General features: G+C 32.9%; 1 protein-coding gene across 3 annotated transcripts; it reads left to right on the forward strand.

Moving 5' to 3' along the window:
• The first annotated feature begins 912 nt into the window (after positions 1 to 912).
• LOC127790127 (ethylene-responsive transcription factor RAP2-7-like) lies at positions 913 to 5,207 on the forward strand. 3 transcript variants are annotated; one of them, XM_052319420.1, is made up of 11 exons: positions 913 to 1,110; positions 1,280 to 1,964; positions 2,049 to 2,074; positions 2,174 to 2,204; positions 2,299 to 2,386; positions 2,476 to 2,621; positions 2,834 to 2,878; positions 2,997 to 3,100; positions 3,237 to 3,364; positions 3,644 to 3,754; positions 4,560 to 5,207. In XM_052319420.1, exons 2-11 carry the CDS (start codon positions 1,408 to 1,410, stop codon positions 4,824 to 4,826), a joined length of 1,503 nt encoding a protein of 500 aa, XP_052175380.1. In that variant the 5' UTR covers positions 913 to 1,110; positions 1,280 to 1,407; the 3' UTR covers positions 4,827 to 5,207. The 3 variants fall into 3 exon arrangements, with proteins under 3 accessions (XP_052175380.1, XP_052175394.1, XP_052175387.1); XM_052319434.1 differs by lacking the exon at positions 2,834 to 2,878; XM_052319427.1 differs by lacking the exon at positions 913 to 1,110 and having other exon boundaries at positions 1,127 to 1,964.
• Positions 5,208 to 14,716: the final 9,509 nt, after the last annotated feature.

The following is a 14,716-nucleotide window of genomic DNA, read 5'->3' on the forward strand; positions in this document are numbered from 1 at the left end:
TTTATAGAAAGAAAAAATTTAGGGTCTTTTATTTTTTTTTTAAATTCAATTTAATTATCTATTTTTATTATAATTTTTTTTTAAATTTTCAACATTCAAAAAATCTACTTGTATTTTTACTTTTTAATTTCACTCGTATTGATGCTCAATAAGCACTACTCATTTATCCTTCATATCCAGCGAGTCCTAAGATAATTAAAATATACTAATTTTCTAATAATTAACACATTAATCGTTTAAAACATTTAAAAAACACTTGTACCAGAAGTTATTTAAATAATAATATTATTAATTTTTATCTAAACTACTCAACTTATGATCACTAAATCTCACTACGTACAAAGAGTCACAATATGTGAATCATTCAAATCAACTTGACCCGACAAATTGATGAAAATGGAGATAATATAATCTGTGAAATTAGAATACGAACACTGTGAGGTAAAAAAAAGAAAAAGAAAAAGCTGTGAGATTTGTCCAAAGAGAGAAGTTTCATTTTAGATAACATCCCAAGAAGAAACATATGAATAATAATAATAATAATTTGATTTGGACAAGTTGTCCAAAATACGACATGTGCCCCCAAATTAAAAAAAAAAGGGGGCTTGATCTAAAAAAAAAAAAAAGAAAATCTTGATTCGTCCGATGAAGTAAGTTAAATAATATCTTAAAAAACACGAACCTGTTTCCGTAGTACAACAGCATGTTGAGAAGTCACATGCACCTATTAAATCGTAAACTATTTCAAACTTAGTTTGCTAAAATAAGACCCCAGCAATTAAGCCAATGTGATTACCCAAAACAAATTATTTGTTTATTTTAATGTTAAGTTAGCAATTAATTAAGGAGGTTTGGCGAGGCATGTAATCTATCTTTCTTTGGGAGATAAACCTGAGAAGTTTTCTGTTCTTTTCTCGCTCTTTAAAAATGGGGCCTGAAAATGTTCCTTCCCACGACAACCTTCTTCTCTGCCTTCTCTCTCTCTCTCTCTAAACCTTTTCTCTCTGTAATGCAATTACAGATTACAGAGACGTCGAAGGATCTCCTTGTAGAACTCGCCGGAAAGTGTCGCTTCCTGTTCTCTTCCGGTGGCCGCCTGTCATAACTCCTGTGTGTACCTTGATCTTTCGGTTTTCTTATTTCTTTGTTTCTCCTTGTTTTTTTTTTTTTATGGATTCTGTCTGGTCCGCTTGTTCTAGTGTTTGATCGCCTCCGATTTGAGTTCGATCACAATTTGATTCGTTAATTTAGTTTTTATTTTCTTTTTGTTGGATACAAGTGTCGATCGGCGGTGAAATGGTGAATAGAAGCGACTGTGAGGCTTGGGAGTTCGAACAGTAGGAGATTTGTACAGAGGATTCGAGATATATATATATAACTGGAGACGGATTCGAGTGGTAGAGAGTCATGTTGGATCTTAATCTCAGTATTGTGCAAAATGAAGACTCCGTGGTGATTGCGGATAATTTTGGTGAAGGTTCGGGGGCTCAAATGGACGAGTCAGGAACTTCGAATTCGTCAATAGCGAACGCCGACGCTTTGAGCAATGCCGGCGACGACGACTCGAGCTCGACGCGTTCTGGAGGTGACATATTCGCCTACAATTTTGATATATTAAAGGTCGGACGGGAGCACAACTGTAACACTTCCGAGCAAGATACTGAGAATCGGAGGGCTCGGACCGAGTTATTGACTCGGCAACTGTTCCCCGTGTGTGTTAATGGTGGATTGACTGTCGGCCAGAACTCGGCCTCCTCGTCGGCTTCGCTATTTCAGCCTAATTTGGTAGATCTCACGTTCAGTCCATCCAGTCCTGATGGCTTACAAGATGTGAGAATCCTACAACAGGAACCGCAACAGCAGCAGAAGGTAAAGAAGAGTAGACGAGGACCAAGGTCCCGGAGCTCACAGTACAGAGGAGTCACCTTCTATAGAAGAACTGGAAGATGGGAGTCGCATATCTGGTAGCATAATTTCTGTTTCAATTTTCTTGTAATTATATCCATAATTTTGATTTTTCGTTCATATTTCTATATGTTTGTATGCAGGGACTGCGGGAAACAAGTATATCTGGGTATCGATATGATTTCCTGCTTGATTTCGTTCATATTTCTAATTTGTTGTGTTTTGCTGTTTTTGGAAATTTATGAAATCTGATGTTTGGACTTGATAGGTGGATTTGACTCTGCTGATGCTGCCGCTAGGTAATAGTTGGTATTGGAAATTTGTTGGTTTATATCAGCTTAACTTTTAAGCTGCTTTAACTGATCCTGGTTCAATTATATTTCCTGACATCAGAGCTTATGATCGAGCTGCAATTAAGTTCCGTGGTGTCGAAGCTGACATAAATTTCAGTCTCAGCGACTACGAAGAGGATATGAAACAGGTTTTGGAATGCACTCGATGTTTCCCACAGGAATGTCGATTTAACTAGTGGAATTAATTTGTTTTTTTCCTCCTTATGAATATCGGCAGACGAAGAATCTGAGCAAAGAAGAATTTGTACACATACTCCGTCGCCAGAGCACTGGTTTCTCTAGAGGGAGCTCAAAGTACAGAGGGGTGACTCTGCACAAATGTGGCAGGTGGGAAGCTCGAATGGGGCAATTCCTTGGCAAAAAGTGAGCAACTACATCATATGGTTCTAAATTTCAAAACTTTTTCAACTTCCGAATGGCAATAATTCGCATAGCCTGTCTGTTCGTATGAACCGACCATTGGTTTTATATAATTCTCATTCCTAGTCTGGAAGACAATCTAAGATGCCTGTTTGAAAGAACCAATGATTGGGAACCCAATTTTCATCTTGGGGATGATGATGCTTGCATTGCAGGTATATATATCTTGGGCTATTCGACAGTGAAATAGAAGCTGCAAGGTCTTAAACATGATCATGAATTACACTTTCCCTGATTCTGAATGTATTCCCGAGAATTCTCAACCTCATTAGGTTGTCATTCAACATGTATCTCCTTTTTTTATTTTCTGGAAATCAGGGCTTACGATATGGCAGCCATCAAATTCAATGGAAGGGAAGCGGTCACCAACTTTGAGCCAAGTACATATGAAGGGGAGATGCAGTTGTGTACCAATGATGGAGGTACTGATTGATACTTTTCTTTCGTTCTTATATTTAAAATCTTTGAAGCTAGTTATGTCATACTGCAACCTATTTTACTATTAGTTACCTTATCCCTTATGCATGAGCTCATGGGATTTCAATGTCGTTAATTCAGGAAGTGACCACAGTCTTGATCTGAACTTGGGCATTCCATCCCCTTATTCTGGAAATGGTCCAAAGGATGATGAGAGTTTGGGGGATTTGCAGCTTCAACCTTGCAGCGCTGATGGCACAAGATCTAATGTAAGATCCCCATCATAATTTTTTTACCTTCGAAGTTTTATGTATGATAATTATTCAACTCGTTAATCCATTAGCCTAGCGGAAAGTGACCGAAATTGATAGTGAGGCTCGATATGTTTATTTTGTTTGCTTCATGACATTCACCAATAATACATATATATATATATATAGCTTGTTCTAGTCCTTTTGGGGATATAGAATGTTATAAATATGCCTCCACTTGTTAAATTTTAAGCTATTATTAATTAACTTCTTCTAATTCTGCTATTTCACATGCAGAAGTCTACTACAAATACGGTGAGGAGTCCAACCCCCAGAGGACTAGCCGTGACATCAGAACTCCCTCTTTTACATAGCGGTGGATATCCTCTCTTCTTCCCCTCTTACGAGGTATCCTATATTACCTTTGTATAGAACTGTATGAATTTTGTCGTCTCTGATTGCACCAGCTTTCTGTTATCCTTGAACCAGTCTGCTGGTTGCAGTGATCTATCATTTTGCTTTTAGCTGGATTCCTCAAAAGGAAGCTGCCTATTAAAATAATTTAGTTCTCACTTATGGTGAAGTGTATCTATGTTTTCTTCTTGTGTGAAGTATGGGAGTTCTGAAATTACAAACAACAATAATACCCAGCCTTAATCCAATTAGGGGGGAGTTTTGAGAACTACAAATTAAGAACCAAACATCTCGTGGTTTGGATATTGAACCATCCAGTCATAAAAACGTTCTTGAAACTCGTTTGAGCAGTGTCTGCATAATTATTTTATCTACTACTACTAACTGAGGAAAAGAAAGTTGGATTTTATGCATCCAAATTTTGGCAATTTAATCTTCATGCAATTGATTGAAATTCCAGAAGAAATGTAGAGAAATACTGTTATTGCATGGCTTGTATGTGCTGCATAACTGCATTGCTGATGATGCATTTTGGTCCAAAGCTCTGTTATTGTAATGATAGTGTAATGCATGGAACCCCTGGTTGGTTGGGTTGGGGGGGGGGGGGAAGAGACCAGAGTGTGCAAAAGGATGATGATATAAGGGCCTTAAAGAAAGATATGGCTATAGATAAAAAAAAAATGAGTGACGAGTTAGAACTCATGCAACCAACTCAAAGGCTTTGCCATGTTGTATTTACAATGTTCTTTCCCTGATAAAAGCTTTATGCTAGTGGCTAAAGTTTCCTTTTACGTGGCAGGAAAGAGCGACGGAGAAAAGAATCGAAGGGGGTTCACTAGGATCATCAAACTGGGCATGGCAAATGCACGGTCAGATAAGCGCTACCCCGACTATGTTCTCCACTGCAGCATCATCAGGATTCTCATCTGCGGCTAGAACTGCTCCCTCACCTTCCAGTCATCTGTCAAAATCACCCAATCTAGCACCCCTCGGTCTCTGCTTCTCTCCATCTGTGGTAGCCAGCAGCAACCCTCAACAGTTCTACCAAATGAGGCCACCACCATAATTGGTCTCTTTTCTTTGCATCAAGGCAGGCAACGTACTTCGCATCTTAATTCTTTTATAATGTCTCAAATATCAATCAGAGATATACTCTCTCACCTTGGTGCGTCCTTGGTAAAAACCATTTGCATAGCTAGGAAGCAGAAATTTGACCAAATGATAATTCCTTTGTCCATAGGGTGTCATGTCATGAATGGTTTATTTTGAGCTCTTTTCCCTTCTGCAGCCTTGTTTCCGTCGTCCATTTTTCCAGAGTGGCTTTGTCCCTCAAGGAAATGATTTTCTTCGCGAATCCTTGAACAGATGTTGTGACTTGTGACCAAATGGAGGGACAATATTGTCTTTTTACTTCAAAGTTATTTAAAAAGATGAAAGATTCTGTGACTGTTGAAGTTATTTATACCACTAGTGTTACAGGTAAGGAGCATGCGAGTTACAAAAATGATCGGAAAAGTCACATTTGAAGTCTTTTATGCACATAAGTTTAGTTGATTACTCGTTATAACATTATTTGATTTTAAAGGTGAAGTTTAGTATATTATTATGGGTTCTATGATGGCTAAGTAAGTGCTTTTAAATTAAACAGAAGCCTTTTTTCAGTTTTTGGTTATTTAGTTTTCGTGATGAAAAAATATGGAAGTTCATGAAATTACCAAAAATTATTTTTTCCTTCTTTATGTGAAATCTTATGGTTCAAATACATATTTTATTTGTTGTACTTGTATGTTTTTTTATTTAGACATTTCTAAAGTTATGTAATTTTGAGTCAGTTATATTTTAATTTTTTTTGTTGTTTTAGTTATATTCTAAAATTATATAATTTCAAGTCAATTAGATATATCGATAAATTTGTTGAGAAAAATAAATTTAGGGATGTAATTAAATTAATAAAAATTTTAAAGATGTAATTGATTCGAAATTATAAATTTAGGTGTTTTTAAAATAATAAAAAATTTAAATATCTAAAAAATATATATTTTACCAGGCTTATTTGATCTGATCTATATTTATGAGGTGATGCACATAAATTTATAAAAGATTAATCTTAAAACTCATACATTATTAAAACAAAAAAAAATTAAAAAAAAAAAGAGGAGAATTTACGTGCAGTGTACGGTTAGGTTACTTTGAAAATGAGACGAATTGAGAGGGAGAAACAAATAATTTTCTAAAAATATAGGTGTTAATAGAAATGAAACGAGAAACGTTTCCCATTGTTTCTGTGCTTCACTGGTGGGTGTACTATTGGTTGGTTGAGACCAAGCAGCAAGAAAGAGTACAAGGTTCGAATCGCGTGGGGCGCAAACTCAAGCCGACCGGAGCAGCAGCCAGCTTTGTCCGGTTATATCCGCACGATTTCTCCTTCCTCTTTTCGTTAACAAATCTAGGAACCAACGAACAGTGCGTGCTGCTCAGCATATGCTGAATTCCCGGAAAAGCAAATGTCCTTCTCTCCCATTCTGAATCAGCCCCGTCCTCAGTAAAACTACACAGATAGACAGACAGATATAGCAATGGGCCCCACATGCACTACTGAAATCGACCCACCCAATCAAATAGGGTCGGGTCATATTCAATGGAAATGAAATCCTTAAGCGTTTAATCATTTATTATTGAATTATTATTATTATTAGTGCGGGATTCCATTTCGTTTTCTCAGGTAAAAACTAAAAATGATTATGATCACTGATCACCTTCAAGTTCAAGCAGAAATATTTTAATCTTAAACCCAAAAAATATATATATAATTTTTTTTAAAAAGCTCTTCCCTCTCTTATTTTCTAGTTTAATAAATATATTAATATTTTTAAAAAATGTATATAATTAATAAAATAATTATATATGGTAACCGTTTATTAATAAAATAAAATAATTGGAAGAAGAAAGAACTCACAGATGGGGGGCTGATTTTCTTTACCTTTTTTTTTTTTTTTTAACTTTTGGCGCTGTGGGTCAAGATATGACCTGATTTCCCATCCAACAAGGACAAGATAAGACTTGATTGGACAGGGAAGTACCACGCCAGCCTCTAGTCAATTTCCAGAATATTGCTTTATTAAATATCATTTTCATGAATAAATTTATCGTCACCATCAATTCAATCTTTGCCAAAATTATACTGTCCCTATATTTTTGTGTTTTTGCTTTTTGGGTGAAATTTTAAATTTTTTATAATTTGAAATGTGCTCTTTAAACTTTGGTTAAAAATATATTTACATCTATGAACTTTTGACTTCTTTCTTGTTAAACTCCAAGTCTTTAATGGTTTTAAATATGTTTTTAAATTGTGTAAAATCACTCATTTAAATACTTAATTAATAAATAATATATATGTGGACTGACATGGTAATTTTTCAATGTCTCTTCATATCCATTTCCTCAACTCTTTCTCTCTCTTTAAAATCTCCTCAACTCCATCTTTCTCTTTGGGGTTTCTTGCATCTTCTCCGATTATGTTTCTTATGACAAATGTTACCCTAAATTGACTCTATTTTTTATCTTCCCAGACAACAAGGTAATCATCAACTCAATGATCCGTCTAACTCAGCTACCCTACATAGTTCAACTAGAAGAAATGTAGGAAATGCTAGAGAAAAATAAGACACAATGAGAGAGAGTGAGGAAGTTGAGGAGACACCAAAAAATTGTTACATCAATACGTGTATTTGTGTGTGTGTATCACTTATTGGTTAGGTGTTTAAATAAGTTATTTTACACAATTCAAAAATGCATTTGTAATCACAAAAAATTTTGGGACATAAATATGCTATTGACTTAAATTCTAGAATACATTTGAAATTATAAAAAATTTAAGATTTTACAAAATATATATATATATAAAAGTACAGCGGCAAAAATATGTTTTTGGCCATTCAATATTTGTTATTTTGCTTTTGATGACGAAAAATTTTATATCTTTTGAATTTGAAAATGAGATATATTTTATCTTTAAAAATAAAAAATGCAAAATTCAAATAATGCCAAAGGATAAATGAGCTTTTCATAGTTAAAAACTATTGACAATTTTTTACAAAAAAATTGTTGATCGTCTTAAAAAAAAGTCAATCATTTTTAGTCTTGGGTGAATGAGTTATGCAAAAACAGTCGGTCATTCTTGTGAACTATCGGCATGACATTTTCATACTTGAAAGATTATCTAAGATGGGGTGAATGGGTATTTTGGATAATTTTTAATAATAATGAAAATATCTTGAGAATTATGATGCAGTAAAATTATTTGAAAACAACATTTTTCTTAGACTTAAAACTGGTGCAACAACAAATAGAATATGCATGAGTGTATATGTAGCATGCGGGATTCTTTATAAATATAATTTAAGAAAATTTTAGACATTTGATAAGTTTATATATGAAGATGTTAATTTGATGATATATGAATTTAAGAAAAGATACAAGAGATAACATAGAAATGATAGAAATCAGTTTGAAGAATATGAAATAAACATATATATATAGAGAAATGATTATGTAATTAAACAAATATTTATATGCAGTGAAACTAACGTTTGAAAAACTTTTTATGAATGTCTTGAAATTAAAATCTGAAATATAAATATATTATGAAAACTGAATTAGATATATATATATATATATTACAACACATATAAGATGTAATGATAAAGAAGTATATTTAAAATGAGGAGTTTGTAAGACACATATGAAGATGTGAAATTACATGAATTTTAGAATGATTTCAGCCAACAAATATTTTTTAGTGACACTTTAAAAAAAATGCTATGAGATGAATTTGTGTATGGAAGTCACTTTATGGCTAACAAGGAAATGTGGTTAAGACAGAAATATAAATGATAAGTAATATGGATACAACAAATTTAATGTGGTTTGGCTAACATGCTTAATTCACTATCTTAACTTTTTACTAAAGATTTTCAAAGTATTCATTGAGCATATTAGTTTTTGGGGCTTAACTATAATCCATACACAATTTTTTACAGGTTCAATTGAAACTTCTACTTTTATAGGCTGAATAGGAACCTTAACTTTTACAAGAATAGCTATAATCTCTATTTTCACGAGTTAAGTAGGAACCTTCACTTTTCACATGTTTAGCAGTAACCTATTACACGAAACTTTTTCATTATAGGCCAAGCCACAACCACTACCTTTTAAAGAATCAAATGTAACATTTTACAAGTTCACAAAACATTGTGAAGAGATTTTTCAAGAGAAAATATATAAAATGATACAATGATATCAAGTATTCTCTTGAATAAAAAAGAAGTTCGAAAGAATGAATGGATAAAGCACTTCAACTCTTTTAACTTAATCTGGTTTATAAAGATACATATTGAATCTCACCGAATGAATGCTTAGAGTGAAAAAGATTGAAAACAAAGCACACTCACTCAAGTTATACATATTAGCATGAGAGGGATTAGGCTTGCTATATATGGGTTGGCTCTATATTACTCGAACATTAACACATACGGTTATGTTAGCACATAGGCTTTTTTGGTGGTTCAACAAAAGCTTAATCGATCGCATAACTTGGCCTCTTATAGAAGCTTGATGGTTGGATTTAACATTGAGATTTGCACATTTCACAACTTTTTTTATTTGACCAATAACGGCCAAATCTGTTAGAAAGCATATGCAAATTATTTTCATAAGCATTAAGCACACTTGTATAAATATAATTTATAAACATTTTATAAGAGAACACAATTAGATGTATTGGGATAAGCAAATAAAGTTTTAACGATAAACTGTTCTCTTTTTACTTTCTAAGTAACGGTTATAAAATTTAAAATTAGGTGTCAATTACTTGACTAAGTCCTAAAGATGCTCGACTAATAAAGCGCGTACTCGATTGATCATTATATGTAATCGGTTATATAAAAACTTCACTCGAGTAAGACCAAATCATTACTCAACTGACTCAAAAGTTATAGAGACTTTGCATTAATCATTTGACTACTAGGTTAAGCTTACTTGACTAACAGAAAGATATACTTGAGAGTACAGATAACTGATACTTGATTAAACTTATATAAGTATAAAGACTGAGTCAGATTTAATCTAATTTTTACTCGATTAAAATATATAGATACTTGATTATAAGAAATACATTAGTCGATTGAGAGGAAAATATATTCGACTAAAGAGATGCTTGAAATTTTGATATCAAAAAATATACTCAATTGAAAAACAGTCTTTGCTCGATTGATTTTAGAAATACAGAGAGTTTACATAAAGTACTTAAGTAAGAAATCTTAATAGTCGATTGAAAAGAAGTTTTACTACAACATATAATCAACTAATTTGAAAAACACACAAAACATTACTCGACTAGAAATATGCTCACATTTCACTATATATATATATATATAAATACTTGATTAATTTGAAAAATACATTAAGCAATCAAAGTCTATTTTTAGACTGAAAGAAAGTGTGGTAGTTTTGAAAGAATGTTTGAATACTTTGTTTTCAAAATCTTCAGAAATACATATACTTAATTTAACAAAAGGCTTTTATACTGACTTGATTTTTCATGAAGATTTTCAAAATGAAACATTCTTGACTATTTTGAAATGTATATTTATATAAACTTGAAATTCTCTAATTTAAAAAAATATTTTTATAAGCTTTAAAATACTTTGATTAACATAAAACGATACTTAGTTGTTTTGAAAGACATACGTATGTATGAGCATGAGATTTTCTAATAAATAATATTTTGAAAATCATTAATAAAAATCAAATTTACTGAAAATATGTTTTTCAACATTATTTTCTCTATAAATTAAAATATAAATTTCTCAACAATACTCTTTATATTTTTTATGTAAGTTCAAAAGATGTCGACCATTACTCTAACATGTCGAAAGTTTCTCAAAACTGTCAACTTATTTGCTAAAACAATCAACCATTTTTATAAAACTATCGTTCGATTGCTGAATATGTTGACTGATTGCCCAAAACTATAAGAAAGTTTTAGGTTTCTCAATGGAAATAGTCTACCATTTTGAAAGACTATCAACAGTTTTTTCATTGACAGGTTTAAACGGGTAGTTTTTTGCAGGCATTAAATGCTCCAACAACTAATTAATTTAAATGCTCCAACAACTAATTAATTCAAAGTACAAGAGTTGATCAAGTGATAGAAAAGTGTTATTATTCTTCTCACTAGTGCTTATATTTTCAATATTTCTCTCAACCAAGTTTGTTTATCTTTCATAAATTCCTGTTAAAGGCTCATTGCATATTATAGAAATATCTTCCTAAGTAAAAGTGTCAATTTCCAGTTCATTCTATTTGTAAATTGTGTTGTAAATTTCTAGTGATTGTGCAAGTAGGAGATTTTAATGAATTAAAAAATCTCTGATGGATAGTTGAAGGAGTAGATGTTGGGGAGGTTTGTCGAACAACAATAAATCTGTTTCTTGTATTTCTTGCTTTTCATTTTCTTGTTCATAATTTACTATTTTGATATTTATCTTTAAAAACTATTACAAATTCTTAAAAATTATAATCACCCAATTCATTGTCTATGTGGTGCCATTAAATCACACAAACCTAACAATATTTCCTACCAATGTATATACACTCTTGGCATCTTCAGACGTGCAGACCTTTACTTTCTGAGCCCCCCTGCCCTCCCGGACAGCCGCCAATGGTGGTCCATGTGGTGGTGAATCACACTATTGGCTTAATGTTTTAGTTTCTCCACTTATTTTATTTCTAGTGGAATGAAATTAATTTATAATTCAATTTCAAAAAGTATTTTCAATGTAACTGGTGTGGCAGTTTAATGATAAAGGTGAGTTAATATGTTCAAAAAAATTTCAAGTTTTAATCTCTCCAACAGTCTCATTTTTGTTATCTGGGTGCTAGATTAATTGCCTTATCACAAGATTATTTTAATCTAAAAAGTGAATAGATATATAATAATATTAATATTATTATTATTATTATTATTGAAGATTAACTTAGGATCATGTGGATCCCATAGACAGTCCTAATTAATTTGTATGTTTTAGTTTTTCCACTTATTAACTTCTGTAGGATTAAATTCAGTTTATAGTTTAATTTTAGAAGTAGTTTAAGTTATAGTTATGCATATATTTAGCTTATATAAAATTAATACTTTATGTAAAAGTTTGTAGGCCATGTCAGTAACTAATTTAACTTTGTATGTCACGTTAACATTTAATGATTTTTATTAATTGAGCAGAAAAAAGACAGTTTAAAATAAAAATAAAATTAAAATTAAATGTTACTGATGATAAAAGTTTGAGCTTTGTTTAGAAATTTACCTAAATAATAATCTATTTATAAGACGAACATAAAGATTATATTTTCTCTTAGAGTAATAATATTCATCTCCAGTAAAGATAAATAGTAGTTTATGTGACAACTACATGATAACGTTTGATTGAAAAAAATAAAATAATACTTAACAGATTTTATTATAATACTAATCAAACACTACAATATAATTGTCCGTTCTTCATCCTATTAGAAATGAAGAGCATTACTCTTCCACTTGAACATGTTGTAAAATGTGAATTTCGTAGGTAATTTTAATTTGATTTTCTTACGTTCAGTTATAATGAATAGTTATTGAGTATCAAATCATTGAAATGAAAGAGAGTATTTAAAGGCTGCATTATTGTTTGAAGACAAAGTGTGCCTCTCTTGGCAAAAACGACCACCCAACTACCAAATTGGAACCCTAAAATTTTAGCAACAAGATAATCGGCACAAACCCGCCCTTAAATATCCACAACCATGCAGATAGGTTTTTCTAATGGAAAATAAAATAAGAATAGAGCAATTTCGTTTGTGTCCTGTCCAATCATTGAATAGTGGATAAAGGGTTTATAATTGGCAAAAGGGACGTCAAGAAGCCTCCAGGATGAGGGAACAGGGTGGTTCCCATGAAAGGAAACGAGCTCCTGCAGGAGACAGAGAGGAACAGCAAGATCAGTCTAATTAACTTTCACTTCCAACTGCCAAGACTGGCATGAATTTTCTCCATCCAATTTCCCAGCTCACGTACGTCTTCTTCTTGGCTTGGTCACTCCATATATATATACAAGCGACCTAATAGACCAATTTATGAAGCTTTTTATGCGTACAGCCTTTAGAGATAGATGGAAACAAATACCAGAAATGATATCAATAATTAAGGAAGCTCTAGGCAAGGATGGAAATTCTTCTTTCTTTCTTTCGTATCACTTCAACAGCCCAAGACAAGAGAGAGCTATTATCTGAAGTGGGACTTTCATACTAATTTGAATATTTCTTTACCCAATAAATGGGTAAAAAAAAGAAAAGAAAAACTGGAACATGAAAATGGATTTGATACAAAGTTCACAGCCTTTGGAGTTCCTATTTAAGCTGAAGTAGGACACCTGCTTGAACAAGACAAAAGAGTTGTGAGCTCCTCCAGGCTGCAACAAACAAAAGGGAGGATTTGCACTGAAGATACTTAAGTATAATAGGACTCTTATAATGTTCTTAAATGGACGTAGCTCCACTGAAGGCAGCAATTGATGAATTTTGACTTTATTAACATATCATACCACAATATCTAGGGACTCCATTTTGCTGCCTGCTATCAGTCTGTTGGTTTTCATTTTGTGTTAAAAAATAAAATCAAATATTGCGTTGAAATAACTAATCCATCACTTGCCGAAAGAAGAAATAATTAATCCATGGATCTATCTATGAAAAGAGAAGAAAAACTTTTGATAATGAAAAACAAATGAAGCCCACATATTTATTTGTTTGATTTTGTTAATCTCCATGTTTGTATATATATATATATATATATATTTTACCAAATATATATATAAGCATTAAACCATACTTGTACTTTGTACTCTTGTTCATGCATGTTGATACACGTCATTTTATTTTATATAAATGATTAGTCGCCTTAGTTAGAAGAATTAACCCAATTTATAGCTGGAAAATAATGGAGAACCGAATTGGGTGATGAGTTAAATATGGAAGTACAAATAGGAAAGCAGCAACCAGCAGAGCACGGCACTAATGGATTGACAGAAACGCAACAATCCAATCTAATCTAATCTAAGGGCAATAATAGATATGGGGTCAATCCAATTAACACGCGTCTCTTCCCCAACAGTAACTAACTCAAATGAGTTATGGCCTGGCCTGGCATGGCATGGCATGCATGGCTAGAAGAAGACCAATCCAGTCCTCAATTTATTATTATTATTAATGTCTGTTTCTACCTACATTTATGTTCCACCGCACCAAGCCAACGCCTTGAGGCCTCAAAGCTTCGTTTGTCCTGTACTTGTGTTCCCCTCCTCAAACATGGCTCCTTCGGGCTCTCCCATGAATTGAATGACAAATCCTCTCTCTCTCTCTCTCTCTCTCTCTCTCTCTCATGATTGATTGATGGATCCACAGCATGGATTTGTGACACGTGGTGGGTCCGATCTCCGCTGGATCTTTCTTAGGGATGATTCTTCATCAAAGTGGGGCTCCGATGGTGTTTGGGTTAGGTTTTGAGGATAAGCAGCGGGCAATATAAGTGGTTGGGTTGGGACTCAATCTAGATTTTTATCTGGAATTATTAAATTAACATTAAATGAGTGGCACTGAATCAGACAGCCAATTGGTGGGGAAGCTTTTTCTTTAGTTTGCTTTTCTTTTCTTTTACGTATCTGTCTTCTTCAACTTTGTCTCTGGTTCAGGAGAAGAAGAACGGCCATTAATGGTGGGGCTGACCCTGAAACCGACCGGTCAAATCACCTGTTGTGTGTAAGAGCCTCCCTTGAGGAGACCAAGGGCCAATCCCCACTTTCATATTACGCTTTTGCTAACCATGTCTTTTAACACATAAACTATGAAATGAAAATAAAAAATAAA

This window comes from Diospyros lotus, chromosome 1, assembly GCF_014633365.1.
Source record: "Diospyros lotus cultivar Yz01 chromosome 1, ASM1463336v1, whole genome shotgun sequence".
Classification (NCBI taxonomy): domain Eukaryota; kingdom Viridiplantae; phylum Streptophyta; class Magnoliopsida; order Ericales; family Ebenaceae; genus Diospyros; species Diospyros lotus.